The sequence below is a fragment of the Marmota monax genome, unplaced genomic scaffold (genome assembly GCF_021218885.2).
Source record: "Marmota monax isolate L192 unplaced genomic scaffold, Marmota_monax_Labrador192_F-V1.1 WCK01_AAM20220418_F8-fsc00019, whole genome shotgun sequence".
Lineage (NCBI taxonomy): Eukaryota > Metazoa > Chordata > Mammalia > Rodentia > Sciuridae > Marmota > Marmota monax.
Window position 1 is genome coordinate 8105238 of NW_026695242.1, and position 17184 is coordinate 8122421.

At 56.8% G+C, this 17184-nt stretch overlaps 1 protein-coding gene across 1 annotated transcript in view; it reads right to left on the reverse strand.

Annotated features, from left to right (window-relative positions):
- Positions 1 to 15782, reverse strand: part of Adamts14 (ADAM metallopeptidase with thrombospondin type 1 motif 14) — an 82467-nt gene extending 66685 nt beyond the window's left edge. Inside the window, exons 1-2 of the mRNA XM_046419850.2 lie at positions 15668 to 15782; positions 13705 to 14138 (exon numbers count right to left, since the gene is read on the reverse strand). Of these exons, the coding sequence (XP_046275806.1) occupies positions 13705 to 14138; positions 15668 to 15749 (516 nt within the window). The 5' untranslated portion in view covers positions 15750 to 15782. The remainder of the gene's footprint in view (positions 1 to 13704; positions 14139 to 15667) is intronic.
- Positions 15783 to 17184: the final 1402 nt, after the last annotated feature.

A 17184-nucleotide genomic window follows, 5' to 3' on the forward strand; every position in this document is an offset into this window, starting at 1 on the left:
CGGGTGAAAGGCTGCTGAGGTCTTGCAGAGCCCAGCCCAGCGTGGTGCGAATCCCTCCTTCTAGGAGAGGCAACACAGTGGGTGGGTGGGCAACACGGTGGGTGGGTGGGTGAACACTGAGACCCTAGGGCTGGGAGCCAAGTGGCAGAGCCAGGAGAGTTGAGATTCCGGCTCTGCCGTCCAAATCATACAATCTGGGGCAAGTTGCTCGACATCCCTGTGCTCTGGGATTATAGCAGCACCATCTTGTAGAGATCGTACCTGGGAACCTAGCACGGACCTGGCCATGCGCCCAGGACTAAGTAAGGGTTTGCATTTGCCATCATGATCATCATCATCGTCATCATCATTGGAACCCCTGTCACTCAAGAAGGGAGCAGGGGGCTCAGGGCTGGGAGCAACACTTTGGAACCACAGGAGGGTTTGACCCTAACTTCTGGCTGCACTGTGGCCTGGGTTTGAGCTGCTTAGTAAATGGGACGATATCCCTGGGGGAGGAGGGGGTACCAGTGGTTGAGCATGCTTAGGGGAAAAGTCTGGAAGAGGGTGATTTTAAAGGTAAAAAATACGTACAGATGAAGGTGGGTTGGAGACATACCCAGCTGCTAGGGAGTTGTCTCTGGATGGCAAAATCATATGCGATTTCCTTCTTTTTAAATTTCCAGGTATTATCTAACTTTTCTATGATTTCCTTATTGCAAAAGGAAAGCCGATTCTGCACAGAATGATTGCCTACTAAAATGAGCGGGCAATAATTATGTAACTTCCCTTTCCTAAGACCATTTGGGAGGTGGAGGGGGGAGGGAGGAAACAAACTCGTGTTCAATGTCTGTCCCTGTGACAAAATGCCTGAAATAATGAACTTAAAAAGAGAAAAGGTTTATTCTGGCTTCGTTTCAGTGGTTCCAGTCTGTGTGGCTCTATTATCTTGGGCCTGTGGCGAAGCAGAACACCGTGGTGGGGAGCATGTGGTGGAGCAAAGCTGCTCACCTCACAGCAGCTGAAAGCAAAGAGAGAGACAGGAAGGGACCACAGTCCCAATATCCCCAGTGACCTCACTTCCTGCTACAGGCCACACCTCCCCAGGTTCCACCAGCTCCAAGAGCACCACAGGCTGGCCACCAAGCCTTCAACACGGGCCTTTGGAGGAAGCTCCAGATTCAACCCATAGCACCCACACAACAGAACCCTCCTTTTCTGTTCCCCACTGTCCTGCCAAGCGGTTCAGAGGCTGGGGAGTGACACACCTGAGATTCCATCCCCAGCTGGGGCTCTTCCCAGATGGTGGCACACCTGAGGCCTTCTCCAAGCCTCGGTTTCCACATCCAAAGCCAAAGCTTTGGGAGGATGAACTGAAATAAGGCCTGTGGGACGTCCCTCCTGGGCCTGGCCAGCAGCAGCGTGAGGTCTTCTCTTTCCCTCCTTCCTTGGCCTGGCTCTCCTGGCCCCCACATCATGACCCTAGTTTCTCTGTCAAACACAGAGTCTACTTTCCGGAAGGCTACAGCAGTGGTCCTTGTGCCTTGATGCTCATCAAAGTCACCTGAGGAATTTGCAGAACTGTCACCCAGGCCAGACGCCAGACCCATGGAATCAACTCTCAGTGGGTGGGGCTTGGCCATCAGCATGTTCTTGGAGACACCCAGGGGTTCAGATGTGCAGCCAGAGCCGAGAGCCACACGCCTAAACTCTGGAGGCATCCAACGAAATGTCTCACATTAAAAAGAATGTCTAAGGGACAGTCCGTGTCTCTTCTTAGAAAGAAGAAGCCGGGCATGGTGGCACATGCTTGTAATCCCAGCGCCCAGGAGGCTGAGGCAGGAGGATCACTAGCTCAAAGCCAACCTCAGCAACTTAGCAAGACCCTGTCTCTAAATAAAGTATTTAAAAAGGGGGGCTGGGGATGTGGTTCAGTGTTTAAGGGCCCCTGGGTTCAATCGCCCAGATCAAAAAGAAAAAGAAGACAGCATGGGGTGGGTGCGGTGGAGGTTCAACCAGAATGAGTCTATTGTATTGTAGGAAGTGGGCAAGAAAGAGAGGAAATGAGTGGACCACGTATGTGTGCCCTGAATGGGACAGGGGGAGGGGTGGCGTCCAGACAGGCTGGGTTCTCACACTTCTCCCGCTGCGACCAAGGGCCCTGAGACCACACTGGACCTGTGCCCGGTGCCGTCTCAGGACCTGATCATCTCTTCCCTGCAAGGTGCCACTCTTCTGTGAGTGAAGAATAATTTGCCAAAATTGCCCCAACAAGGGAGGTGGACCCCAGAAGGAGTTAGGGATGAGGGGCTGTGATTTCCTGGTAGCCAAGGGCAAGTCAATGCCACAGCCAGCCATGCTGGGAAGCCCACGGTGTAAGGACAATCATCAGCAGTACCTCTCTAATGACAAGAATTAGTAGCACCTCTGATGTTTTCAATGCCGATGATGGTGGAGACTAGTAACTCTGTTCTCTAGCAAACTAGAAATAAGTTGCTCAGGTCATCGAACACTTAATGACTGTTCTTAAAGAAGGGGGTGTGACTTTGTATCCACCCCCTCCTCATCCGGCAGAAGCAGGGGTCCTGGAGCAGGGCTCTCACCTGTAGGTCTCAGAAGCTCGCCTTCGGCCGCAAACCCTTCCCCGGAGCCCAGGAGAGTGCGGACCTCGCTGGGCCTGCAGCCACCCCCAATTTCCACTTCCCAGTGCCCAGGAGCCACGTGGCTTGGAGGCGCCACCATTATAGCCCACCATGCTCGGCCGGGAGCACTGCCGAGCCCCCTGCTTGGCCCCAAGTCCTGGCTGCGGCTGTAGCTTCGGGACGAGGAGACAGGAAGAAGCCCGTGAGTGCCAGAAGGCGGCGGGGCTGCCAGGCCTGGGCTGAGGAGGGCTCCTGTCACGGAGGCTCCACAGCCGAAGCCCACAGCTCCCCCGATGCCAGCACCAGGAAACTAAGCAGCCAGCCCCTCAGCAGGGGAGGGCCAGCCTGAGGGGGGCCCAGGAGGTCCCTGTCCCAGCCAGGCCTCCCCTCTGATCCAACCCCATAGCAGCCTGGCCCAGACAGGTGCTGCTGGGCTGCCCGCCCCGCCTCCCCCAGGTGAGATCATACAGGTAATGGTTGTCACCAAGTCCGACACACACAGATCTGCAGCAAGTGGCAGATGAAGGTGTCCTGTAGAAGGCAAGTAAGCAAAGGAGATGGAAAGAGGCATGACCTATTCACCAAAATCCCAATGCCACCTAACTCTGACCCCACAACAGGGCCCTGATCACACACCGACCCCGGACCACCTCAGGAAAGGGTGGGAAAAGCAGGTGTAGCACCTAAATCCTGCCAGGGACCAGCCTCGAGCGCACGCTCCTGACTTCCAGAGCTCCGACTCCTCACCGAAGCACGGCGGTCAGTTACAACACACAGATGCCCGCAGCCACCGGGCCGTTCCCCAGGGTCCCGCTGCCTTCACCCTGTGCAGCACTCCGCCTCCTCGACCCTCCCTGCCGCGCCCCTGGTTCCTTCCTTCACTCACTCATCAGAGAACAGCTGGGCAGGCCCTGCCAGGTGCTGGGGATGCAGCCCAAACTCCCTCTTCCTGTGGAGCCACCGTGCTGTCGAGGGCTGAGGGGACACCAAATGATGGAACGGTAGCATTGTCACCTGCGGCTGAACCTGGATCCCAGCTGGCCAGATCCTGCCGCTCACCCACCCGCACAAGAAATAAGCCTTCGATGGGAAAGGAAGAAGGAATGTTCTATAGTCGGGGCGAGCTGGGCCCCGGGCAGGCAGTGGAAATTGCTCCAGAGAAAACGGGCACAAAGGCCGGGTGGGGAACGGAGGCTGAAATCTTAAATAAGGGAGTCAGGGAGGGTGGGCAAAAGCCAGAGGGGGCTGAAGGCAGGCCCTGGCGGAGCAGGATCCCCATAGGGAAGGCAGTAAGGAGGACGGGGAGGAGGGACGATGACGGCCCCGGCTGGCTGCTCCCAAGGAGTGACCTGCACTTACCAAGGTGCCCAAACAGCAAGGCGCAGGACAGTCTGATAAGGAGCATTGCTATCACCCCGGGGGACAGGACGTGGCTCACAGGAGAGCCCCCGGGACCTGTTCCACACCTGGAATCACACGTGTCCACAGGGTCCTCACACCGTTGTCCCTGCTATGAGTTCCCAGGATGCCAGCCGTCTCACTTGTCACCTATCATCGCTCCTCCTCCACACGCCCAGGGCCTCTGTGCTGCTCCAGCTTCACAGGGGACGCGAACTGATTCACCTCACGCCACCTGCTTTGTTGTGAGCCACCTTACACAAGCACCCTCTGGACCAGACTTCAAAACAAACTCCCTTGGGCACGGGCCCCTTATGAGAGACCACCCCCTGCTCCCACGGGGTGGCTGTGGGTTGGGGGACAGCGTATTTCACCCAGAGCCTCCCCATTCGGGGGTGATGGTGACACGGTATCCCATGTCCCACACCCCCAGGCCAGCAGACTTCCCGTGGGAGGTGCCTGGGCAGTGTGGGTGGGCTCCCGTCAGCCTCAAGGGGGTGGGGGGCCCTGGACAGGGGACAGGCTTTTTCTGGACAGAGGGAAGGTGTAAATATGCGGCTGGCTCCAAAGCCAAGCCTGACAAAGGCCTTCAGCAAGCTGCTGGGGACAAGTCTGCTTGGGGACCAGCCGAGTCCTGACAGAGGCTCTCACCTTCAGATCTTTCTCCACCAGGCGCCTGTCTACGGCTCCCTTGGTGGCATGACAGCACATCACTGCAGGGCGTTTGCGGTCCCATGACCAGTGATGTGTACCTCACACAAGTCCCTGCCACCTGCCCCCTCACTGACATTTTGAAAATGGTTAAAGCAGCAGCCATGGTGACTCGGGTGGAGGAATACCGGAGGGTTCCGTTTGTGCTTCAGATCCCACTAACTGGGCCGTGGGCACCTGTTCTTTCTGAGCTGGCCTCTAAGTCTTGGGGAAGCCGAGCAGCCCCTCGAAGGAGGAGCCTCCTAGACACCTTAAGGGTACCCTGTCCCACCCAGGGGCTCCCAGGACGCCAGGGCCCATCTTCCTCATCACGTGTCATCAGACACACCGTGACTTATGGTCTTGAGTCATGCTCACGTACACCAGGCCTCTTCCACTGACTCAGGACGGGCTGCTGGGGCCGTAGGAGTAGCGTGGGGCCCCACCAGTCCTGATGGAACGGTCACCTGCTCTGCGTGACCCTGGGCCAGTCCTTGGCTCCCCTGAGCCTCCGCTCTCTCAGCTGGGAAATGAAGAGGGACACAGAGGCCCCCAGAGCCTTTTCCAGCCACAGCTGTTTCCAGCTAGGTCAGAGTCAGTGGGGAGGATGGGGACCGTGATGGCCTTAGACCACCAGGGAGGCTTCATGACCTGCAGCCGTCAGAAGACCCTGAGCCTGTGCTACAGGGAGCTCTGGGCTGCCGGGATTAGGGCTGGTGGTGCTTCTAGGGCTCGGAAGGCAGGGCAAGGCCCAGGGGCTGGAAACAGATGCTGGGGCCTGCAAAGGGCTTTAGAACGTTCCACTATAAAGCCTGGGAAACAGGGAAACCCCGAGGGCACTCGCTGAGAGCCCACCCGGCCTCTGTGCCCTCAGGACGGGAGGAGACCCAGCTCAGCCCCTCCACGCTCACCAGCTCCCAGTGCCAGGGAACACCACAGCTGTCCAGGAAGAAAAATCAAACAAGCCCTCGCTGCAAGGGGAGGTGCTCGGCGCAGCAGTGAGGTGATGTCTGGCTCTTACTCCATATCATAAATAAGTTATTAATCCCAGACAGCAAGGCCAGTCACAGGGAGGCCAGGGAGGCAGCCTGCAAGACCAGACAGCCTCAGGACTGGAAAGTCACAGCGCCCGATCACCTCCCCTCAACAGGCCAGCCCGGGGGATGGGCCTCCAGGAAGCAAGAGGAAGGGCCCTGGGATAGGCATCAGGGTCCAGGGGCAAATCCACCGTGCACCCCCACTGCACATCCCCCACTGCGTACCCCCACTGTGCACCTCCCAAGGCACATACCCCACTACGCACCCCCACTGTGCATCCCCCACTGTGCATCCCCCACTGTGCACCCCCCACCGTCCACCCCCACTGCACATCCCCCACTGCGCACCCCCACTATGTACCCCCCCACTGCACATCCCCCACTATGCACCCACCACTGTGCACTCCCCACTTTTTTTTGGTACCAGGGAATAAACCCAGGGGTGCTCAACCACTAAGCCACATCCCCAGCCCTTTTTATATTTCATTTAGAGACAGGGTTTCACTGAATTGCTTAGAGCCTCTCTAATTTCTGAGGCTGGCTTTGAACTCGTGATCCTCCTGCCTTGGCCTTGGGATTACAGGCACGTGCCACCGCACCTGGCTCTGTGAACACACTACTACAGCATGATTTCCAACCACCTTACAGATGCACAAACTGAGGCTCAGAGAAGTCGAGTTACTTGCCCCTAGCGTCAGTATGGAGGAATGTTTGGGAAGATGGTTGCTGCTGTCTCTCCAGTCCCTGTGCACAGTCTCTGCAATGAGTCTCTCTGCTGACCCTCCCCTCAAGAGATGGAGTCCATCTCTCCATTCTGGAAAAATTCTAGCCTAGCCCTGAGACTCACTTTGACCAACACAATGATCAGAACCATGTCAGGCAACTCCCAAGGTTGGGTCTAAGGGGGTCCCCCAGTTTGGGCCTTCCTCTCTTGGACTGCTGCTCACAGACTGCAGCAGAGGAAGCCAGTCACCTGCTGGAAGTCAAGAAGTGACAGAATAAGGCCACCCACCAACAGCCAGCATGCACTGGCACTGAGGAGGCCCACTGAGACCCTCCGGCCCAGTCCACCATCAGGCTGAACGCAGCCACCCCCAGAGTCCAGGAGCAACCAGGAGAGAGCCCCGCAGCCACCCTGCAGGACCAGGCCAGGGCAGCAGCTGCTGTCAAAGTTCCCCGGCCCTCACTGTTTTGTCACATAGTCACTCGGTTCCCTGTGCTGCTACCTCCCCAGTATATTCTGGGATCTGGTTGGAGTCACCTCCACACTGAGTCCTGTCCTGCCTGTGGCCCAGGCCCTCACACGCCCACAGTCAGGAAGCAGGCCACCGACTAGGGTCACCACAGTGGGGTGGGTCACAGGAAGCTCCGTTTCTCTCCAGTATCCATTTCTGGTCTGCAAAGCTGCAAACTTAATTCCACAGGGGACCCGTGAATCTCAGGGAGCCGGGTTGTCTAAATCTACACAGCAAACATGAAAACCTGGCTCCCATGCCCAGAGGGTGTGAGTCCTGGGGACAGAGAGTCCCTGAGCAGTGGACTACAGAGTACAGGCAAATAGGGTCCCCTCACGGTCCACGGGGCCACAAGAGTGACGGCCTCGAGCACCACTGGGAGCACGTGGGGCTGCTGCGGAGCAGAAGGGCAAGGGGTGGTGTGCGTGCCACATTGGTAACCTCTGGCCCAGGGACAGAAGTGGCCCAGGGCTGTCCATGAAGAAGATGATGACAGAGGTGCTGTCCTGCACACAGATGGGAATTAGCATCACCTCTGAGAACAAGCCCCCCCACTCTCCTTTCCTGACATGCACCTGGAGACTGCCTGGTAGATGGCCCCATGCTGGGGTCAAAGGGACACACAGGTGACCACGCTGACACCCTGCCTTTGGGAACAACTAATGGGAAGGGTCATGGCAAGAATGCCAACTGGGGATAGGAGCAAGCTGCACCCTGAGAAAAACACAGTTTGGGGCGAGGCTGGGTCCCACCTGCTCAGTCGAGGGCTCAGAGACCCCCTGGGCAGCAGACAAATAAATGGGTGCTCGACACTTCCATTCCTTCCCGCCACCATCCTCAGACCTAGTGGACTCAACCAATAAAGCTACACCACCCAGTAGCCAGGCTGATGGTGAGCATCACAGAACCTTCACACCATGACACGCTTTCCCGGGGAGCAAACTGGGGCCCCGGAGTTTAGGGGAGGCCCTGTGGGACAGCAGGCAGGTCAACCCAGGCGGCCTGATTCCAGGGGTCACACATCATCCCCACCACATACTGCTTCACTGTTATGGTGTGAATGGGGCCCCCAAATTCATGTTGAAACTTAACCATCGGCGGGGTCGTATTACGACAGGTGGGCTTTAGGTGACTAAATCAGGAGGACAGAGTTCCCATGAACAGGATGAGCAACCTTAAAATGGGCCAGAGGGAACTAGCGAGGCTCTTTTGTTCTTCCATCCCTTCCGTCTCCTCTGCTTTCCTCCCCCCCAAGAGGACGAAGCATCCAGGCTCCATCTTGGAAGCAGAGAGACGCCCTCACCAGGCACCAGAGTGCTGGTGCCTTGGCTTCCCAGCCTCCAGACCCCTGAGGAATCCTTTTCTACTGTCTGTAATGTCCCAATTCAGGTATTTTATGATAGCAGCATCCAAGGCCTAAGACACTGATGGCAATCTAAGGCCACTAACAGCCGCCCCGCTGTGTTTGGTTCATAACTGTCTTAAAACTTAGAACTTTATTTTAAAATCCTTATTTTTTATTTCTTCCAAAAATACTCACAGCTCTAGCAACACCAGACTGGCCTGGAGAGGGCAGGTCCTCCCCGATTTGCCACAATCCCACCTGCTCCTACCATCACCCGGCCTCTGCGGTTCCTCCTGTTACACGTCCACTCCACACCCACTCCTGGGGGCATCTGCAACTCCCCTCCTGTTCCTCTGACCCCAGAGGCCCAGCCTCACACTCGGGCACAAATTTAAGACATTCTGTGATTTTCAGGCTTCTGGAATCTAGGAATAGTGGGCTGAGTTTTATCCCTGTAGCCTCAGGATCCTGAGCAGGGGGCCGCCGGTTGTTAACAGGATGCCCCACGGGGCACCTCTCAGCAGGCCCGTCTAGGCCTCCGGGTCATTAAGAGCATGGTAACACTAGGTCCCCAGGCCCTGAGCAAGCACCCTCCGCACTTTCTGCACAGAACAGGGTGGGGCTCAAGGCTTTCCCAGCCTCAGAAGCAGAGGTGGCCTGGGACTCGGGCCTACATAAGACAACACTAGGCTGGGTACACATACACCTGGAATCCCAGCAGCTTGGGAAGCTGAAGCAGGAGGATCTCCAGTTCATAGCCAGCCTCTGCAACTTAGTGAGGCCCTAAGCAACTCAGAGTGGCCCTGTCTCGAAATAAAAAATTTTAAATATGGGCTGGGGATGTGGCTCAGTGGTTAAGCACCCCAAAGTTCAATCCCTGGTACCAAAAAGAAAACCTAAGATAACCCTTGGCCCTCACAGCCAAATGTCTATAGCATTGCAATATAAGGATATAGCAATGGTGGTAGTACTTATCATTATTAATCATTACTACCACAAGTACTAAGTAACAAATGTTACTATTTGTTACTGGAAGAATCCCCACTTTTCAAGGCCCCGATATAAACCAGACACATTACATAATCTCATTTAACCTTCTGAATTCCCCTCCTTACAGATGAGGAACCTGAGCCCAGAGGGACTTTGCCACTTGCTCAGGATCACAGAGCCAGTCTGCACCAGAGTTGAAGAGCCGGCACCTCCCAATCCCCTAGACCACCTCCTCATAATGACAACTGGCAATGCCCTTCTTGGGGCCCTTTTGTAGGCCAGGCACTTTCTATAACAGCTTGTTGAGACAGAGTTCACATATCACACAATTTGCTACTCGACATGTACAACCTAATGGTCTGTGGTGTGTGCACAGAGTGGTGTGAACACCACCGTGATCCACTTGAGAGCATTCCTATGACCTCACCCTTAGCCAGTAGCCCACCCCCCACATGCAGTCCGTTTCAAAGACAAAAGGAGTGCAGCTCAGAGTGCTTCTGGGACTTGGTCCGTGGCAAGGGGCAGGGCTGGGATTCTGCCCCCCTCCCCGCCCCGTCCCCTCCTGCACCCTGCCAGGTCTCCTCAGAGTAACCTGTCAAATACGCAGGGTCTGCTGGGGGCAGGAGTGAAAAGCAGAACCAGATGTGACAAATCTTACACGTATGGCCACTGCGGTGCCAGGCCCTGACTCACAGAGGCACAGGGAAAAGGGGAAGCACAGCACAGCCAGGCCCCAGCCCACACAGCACAGGGCATCAGGGCCCTAAGAAGGTGGGACCCCAACCTGCTGACCCCATCCCTGTACTCTGTGACCCTCCAGGACCCACAAGGAGCTGGCCTCCAGGCCAGGCCTCTGTGCTTCTCCCAGGTATGGAGCAACAGTGGCTCTGAGGAGCACCCCTTTTGGTCACCACTGTCACCTGGACACATTCCCAGTCTGGGCTCTTAGGTGTGACAGCACCCCAGACACCAGAGGAAACATTTTGCAAACGGGACCAGCCTCCCCACATTCCTTACTTCCTGCCCCAAGACACTCTGAGTGACTCTGCTGGCCAGGGCCCAGCACTTTTGTCCACGTTTATGACATTCAAATACTCTTGAGCCAATGCCGCCTCCCCAGGGAGCCCTGTGCAGCTCTGGGGCTGGTGCTTCATGAGCTGGGATAGGCCTGGCCCAGGGAGCATAAAGCCAGGCCCTGTGACCCCACCGTCGTCATCTACCTCTGGACTGGTTCCAGGTGCCAGCTTTGGGCCAGGCCTGGGCAGGGCTGCAGGTGCAGAGGCCAGCCCCTGAGCTTGGCCCTCACAGCCAAATAAGCCTGCAGTTGTAGAAGGGTCTGGAGGAAGCCCTCTTGGAAAGACGCACAGCAATGCGGCATGTTCACTGCGCGGGTGAGAAACGCGGTGTCTGAACCAGCCACTGCACCCTCGTTTGCAACCAGAACTTGCAGTAGTGACAGCAACCGTCGCCCCACCTCAGCCTTCCTCCTGCCTGGGCACTGGGCACAGACCACACGGCAGTTACTCCGCCTAACACTGAGGTAGGGCACTTTTAACTTTGCATGTCCTTATGATCCTCATGATCTCCCTGTGGACCTTGTCCATGGCCAGTGCTCCGGAAATGAATTTCAGTACATATTTTTAAACTCATTTGTAATTTTGAAATGTTAGAGGAAAGGGGGTTAAAATCCAGAGACCACATACAAGTGCAGTTAACCTTATCATTGGAAATGCTGGCCTTGGAGGTGAGCTCTGCTGGGTCCCGTGAGATGGCCCCTTGCTTTCACAGGACCTGGGCACTTCCCTGGCCTGGGCTGGGAGTGAGGAAACCCCCACACGGAGAGGCTTCTGGGCTTGGCTACGTGATGACAGGCCCTGGGGACAGGCAATCAGGGAGCACTGCCCTGGGCCTGGAGGGGAGGCGTCCAGTCACTGGACTTCAGGACAGGCTTCTGGAGACAGTAGTGGCTTGGTGGCACAGCCTGAGGTTTAGCCCAGTAAAGTCCATTTTTGCCCCCCGTCCAAGGCAGGGAGGCGGAGGTAGGCCCCTCCCTGAGCCTCCGTTCTGTATAAGGAGCAGGACAAGGGCCTGGAAGCCCACTCAAGGACAGTCTCTGAGACCTGGTCCAGCTCCTGCAAATATGACCCAGAGTCAACTCCCACTCCAGGGGGCATCATGTACAGCCCCTCTTTGGGTCCATGGAGTCCAGTCCAGAGGTGGGGAACAAGTCGCCCAAGGTCGTACAGCTAAGGAGGACATTTACTCAGAGGCCACTAAAGGTGAGCTACATAACCTCAGGAACGCTCAGCCATAGGCCTACCAAAGAGCCCCACCTCCAGCATCCGCCAGCCCCGGGACCACAGTGTCATCCAGCACACTGCCCCATGTGGCCACGAGATGGTGCTTCATGGGGCACTGGGTAGAGCCCTTTATGGCCCTGTCCCTGCAGCATCCAGTGGTCAGCGGCAACTTATCAACAGACCACGGAGCCCATCCAATAACCAGGGAGGTGATGATGATGACGATGGTGCACTTGCGCCTTTGGGGGGTCCCCAGCGTGTGTGGATGACCACTCCTCCGTGCCTCACTGCAGGAGGGCAGAGAAGTGGGAGCTGAAGGGAAGAGGTAAGGGGGTTCCATGGGCCCCAACTGCCAGCGTGCACCAGAGCTTCCTGCCTCTCCATCTGCACAGACAGTGCATCATTCAGAATTGTCAATCCAACTGTGGCCACGACGCAGCTGCTGCACCCAAGACGCCGGTGGCACAGGACTTCGGGGTGAGTGTGGGCTGCCAGCAAGGCTCATCCCAGAACTAGGGCAGTATCTCCTGCTGACCCTACAACCTGGTCTCTCAGAGTCTGTCTTACAGAATCCTCGCCTCTAATCACCTGCAGAGTCTGGTAGAAGGTGTCGGTGCTGGTCCCTCCCTGGAGAGCTGATGCACTGACAGGGGCGTGGGAGATCCTAGAGCATACTCAGCTTTGGAAACCAGCCCTGCCTAGACCGTGGCACTCCGTGGCAGGACTACTGCCTGCAGTGGTGTGAACATTTATTCAGGGTTTGAAGGAGGACCAAAAGCAGTACTTTTTTATATCTAAAGCCCAGATCGCCACACAGTATGTCAGCATGGTATGGTATTCCGATTTCATGAAGGGAGCATGGACAGTGAGGAAAGTATCTCACACGGCCTGTTATGGGGCTGATAACGAACAAGGCTGAGAAGCACAGGCCTAGACGCGGCAGCCAGGACCCTGGGCAGGGAGACACCCCTGAGGATGGCAAGAGGGGAGGATGAAGCTCCCAGCCCCACTAGTGAGGAAGGACTCCCCCATCCCTCCCCATCCTGCTCACCCTCTCTCAAAGCTGAAGACCTCTCTGGGAGGCAGCACAGAGGGTCCGCGGATCCCTTCCGGGATACAACAGCTCCTACCTGACTGTGTGGACTCTGGAAAGAGCCAGCCCCCAGGGCCCTGGGGCCACCATGCGAGCTCACGAGGGCTTGACACACTGAGGAGCGGGCAGCAGGGGCAAGCACCGGCTGAAGCCACCCAGGGCTTTCTGGTTTGCAATGTGGAGCCAACCAGGAGGGGCACTCCCCGAGGAGGACAAGGGACCTAAGACAGGAACTGTGAAGAACTGCAGAGACAGAACAGACTGGCTGACACAGAACAGGAGAGATGGATAAGAGACGAGCAAGAATAAGGACGTTACATAACGACAGTGGTAATAATATCAGGGACTCCCCCTGAGCCCTGAGCCCTGAGCACGCGCCAGGTACACAGCGACCACGTGACGCATGATATCACTAGCAGATCTACTCCGTGAGGCCAGGGACCATGTCTGCCTCGGGACACTACCATAACCCCATAATGTACAATAGTAAATACCTGCAAAATGAATGAATTCCCACTTTACACACAAGGGAAGGACCCACAGAGATGTTAATGTACCCAAATCCCCATTGCTAGTGATTGCACGGCCATGATTCCAAGCCTGGCACTCCCACTGCAGAGCCTGCTTCCTCAGCTCTGTGCTGCCTGGGCCCAGAGGTTCCAGCCAGGTTGCTCATGCCTGGGCCAGGGGGGGTCCATGGATGGTGAGGAGATGAGCAAGATAAAGGTGCCATCCCAAGGACACACAGGGGGTGACCTGCCCACTTGGCTGAATTAAGTGTGAGGTCATGGCCCCTTCAGCAGCTTCCCACCTGGCTGAGCCTGAGCCTGGTGGCCAGGAAGAGAATGCAGTGACCTCTCTGGGAGGCAGCACAGCTCCTGACTCTGTGCACACTGAGCAACAGGCCTGTAGGAATCCCAAACCCAGGGCAGCCAGGGAGGGGCGGGGGGAGTAGCCTGCAGCTCCAGAAGAGGGAGAGTGAGTGAGTCCCTTACCAATCCATCACAGTTGCTGATGGCAACAGCTGCCCCGGGCATTCCAGTGACACCTCCAGTGTACACACACTCCTGCTGCAAGGGTTGACGGAACAGCTCCCGAAAATCCTCTTGCCATTCCACGGAGGCTCCCGGCACCACCAACCTCCAGTTGGGACGCAGGCACAAGTGCAGCTCCTTCCCAAAAATGGTCACGTTGAAGTAGAGAAAGTGGCGCCCCACCTGGCCAGGCTGCAGGGTCTCTCCTTCTGGGTGCAGGGGACTGCGAGCCACCCTGAGGTGACTGGAGTGCAACGGTGGCCTGTCCATTACCACGCTCCCCTTGGAGGCCGCTGCTGGGCCAGACACCACGTGGGAGAGGAAGCGGCCCCGAAAATCTGTGCTGAAGGGCACCGTCACACCATAGTCACTGAGCTTCCCAGAGAGGCGCAGCTCTGTTAGAGGTAAACAAAGAGTCACTTCAGTGGGCAGAAGTCAGGCGAAGGGACAACCCTGAGTGTCACCTGAGATGAAGCCCTTAGCCCAGGTTCATTCATCCTCCACCCATCACTTTCTGAGCTCCTGGATCCTTACACTTGGATGAACGATGCTCAGGCACTTTGTGGACATGAAATGCTCCCTGAAGCCTTCAGGTCCTTTTTAAATTTAGCAGATGAAAACAAATGATGTCAAACAGTTCTGTCACTCTAGTAACAAGGCTCCCAACCCTGGGCACGGTCTAGGAAAGGACTGAAATTCTCCGAAGTCCCCCAGGGCAAGAGAGGAAAGAAGAGATCTGCCCAAACTTCCTCAATGAGCTGAGGTCACCAGCCCAGCCTGGGGTAAGGCCCTCCTCACCAAGCTCCCAAGAATGCAGCTGGCAAAACAAACACACCTAGAAACCCAGGGGATGGCAGAGGGAGCTGCAGAGCGGGGGAGGGAACGCATGGTTCTATGTTTTTCCAAAGTTAGAAAGCAAACTTTTTAAAGCCACACAGTGGCTGCTGAGATTTTTGCATGGCCCAGCCCCAAACAGGATAAATATAGACCTTCAAAAATAAAAGGACACACAGGGGGTGACCTGCCCACTTGGCTGAATTAAGTGTGAGGTCATGTCCCCTGCTCCAGGCCCGATGCCCAAGGGCCCCATCCTTACATTCTCCCTGCGCCCAGCAGGAGTGACAGCGCTCTGGCTGCCAGGCCTGGTGATCAACGGGTACAACTTTGGGAGGCGTTTCCATTTCTACACAGCTCTACCCCTCCCTCCCCAGTTCACGGCACCCATAAAACACAGAAAATGAGGCGTCCTGAAAATCCCCAACACCCAAGACAGTTTCAGGCAAGCCAGTGCTACCTCTCTTCCAGCGTTCCCCAGGATAGCAGAGGTCACCAAGAGGCTGCAAGAAGAGTCCCACTTTGGCACTGAGTGGAAATGACCAGAGCCTACTCCTCAGGCTCAGGTATCCCATACTGCAAGGTGAGGACAGTGTAGGGCCTTTCCCTGAGAAAGCTTCTGCGGAGTCTGAGAATGCTACACGAGGGACTAGAGGGGTGTTTCTGTGCAGAAGTGTGGGTGCCTAGAGCTCTCTGTGATGGAGGGAAATCACCTGCTAGCCTGATTCTGTGCGGGGAGGGGGTGGGGAACCAGACGCACGCTCACATGCATGCGCACCCAAGTTGGAAACGGAGCAGATTCAGAAAGAAAGATTCACTGGAGAGAGATGAGAGAGGAGGCAGAGAGACAAGCACACCCTCAAAGACAAAGGGACAGATCTGCACCCTAAGGAGAGACTCGGTGTTCCTAAATCCCCTCCTGGGGTCTCTCTACCTTTAGTGACATTACCGGGGAGAAAAAGAGCGGCAGTTCAGCCTCGACTGTGCGCACCGCCTCCCACAGGCTGCTGGGGTGGCTCAGGCACCCTGGGCCACCCTGAATGCATGCACCCTGACCCCACGCGTCCCCGCGCGCCCGACCCGCACGCACCTGGGGTCTGGCTGCCCACGGCGGCGCAGAGCGCGCAGTGCAAGGGCAGCAGGCAGGACAGCAGCGCGCAGAGCGGAGCCATGTGGCCGTGCCGGGTCGCGGGCCAGGCAGGCGGTGGAGCCCCAAGCCCGGGGTGCGGGAAAGGTCAGGGTGCGCCCGGGGCTGCCCGAGCGCTGGCCGGCCTCCGCCTCACAGCCTCCCGCCCGCCCGCGCCGACCCCTGCACGGCGCCGCCGCCTGGATCCCTGGCTCCGGGCGCCCGAGGCGGCCGGCGGGAGAGCGGAGTCGCGGACGCGCCAGCGCCCCGGGTGCCAACTGCCGGCCGGTGCGTCTGCCCGCGCTCGGGGATGCGGCGGGCGCCGGGCTGGGGGCTGCGGGGCGGGCCAGGGGTGGGCACACCGGGCGGGGCGGGGCCAGGAGCGGGTAGGAGCAGGGGGCGCCGCGCGCCCGGGGGCGGGGCGCGGGACTGGGGAGTGCCGCAGCGTGCGGCCGGGATCGGAAGTGCCACGCGGAGCAGGAGCAGGGGCTCCTGGCGCACGGGGCGACGGTCCCTTCAGAGCCAGAGCTCTCCTGAGTGACGGTTCGAATCCGCTTTCCCTGGCCTCGGCTGCAGGGCTGGCTCTCTGTGACCGCCTCAGAACCACGGAGCCAAAGGAATGTCTGACTGCGTTTGGACGGTGGGAGGTGGTGGGCCCCTTAGGAGAAGACATCCCCCTCTTGCATAATGGTCCTGATGTCCCACCAACCACGGACCCCTTGGATCTACCCACTTTGCAGACTACAGTTCCCTGGGTCCCCGGGTACACGGACTGTCCTGTGTCCTAGCCAAGAACAGGACTGAGCCAAGTGAGGAGGTAGCCCTGACTTTTCAGTCAGACAGCCCTGATTGAAATCCCAGCTCTGACCCTCATTTTCCTCATCTCTAAAATGAGTGTTAACCATAGCACATAGTAGATGCCCAATAAATAAGTGCCCTCCATTTCCACCCCTGGCACCAGTCGCGTCAGCTGTGGCCCACAGTGAAAAGATCCAAGAGTCTGAGATCTGCGAGTGGGTGCTGGTCTGGCCGTGATGTTGAGACCAGGTCAGTGGTCAAGACCAACATCCAAGAGAAAATCCATATTCGTGCTTCATTCTGTAAATGTGTTCCGGTAATTTGAAAAAAAAAAAATTATATTTCAAAGGTGGGATCCAGAGATGGGAACTGGAGAAAGGGAGTTTGTTTGTTTGTTTTTATAAATGGAATGAAAAGAATCTTTGATGCTGAGGTTTTGGAGGGCTGGCTTTTTTTTTTAATATTTATTTTTTAGTTGTAGTTGAACACAATACCTTTTTTTTTTTTTTATGTGGTGCTGAGGATCAAACCCAGGGCCTTGCAATGCTAGGCCAGCACTCTACTGCTGAGCCACAACCCCAGCCCCAAGGCCAGCTCATTTCTAAAGTAGGTTCAGAGGGCTGAACAACACCACACCAGAGCATCCGGTTTAGAAATGCCACCCACCAAACTGATTTATATGG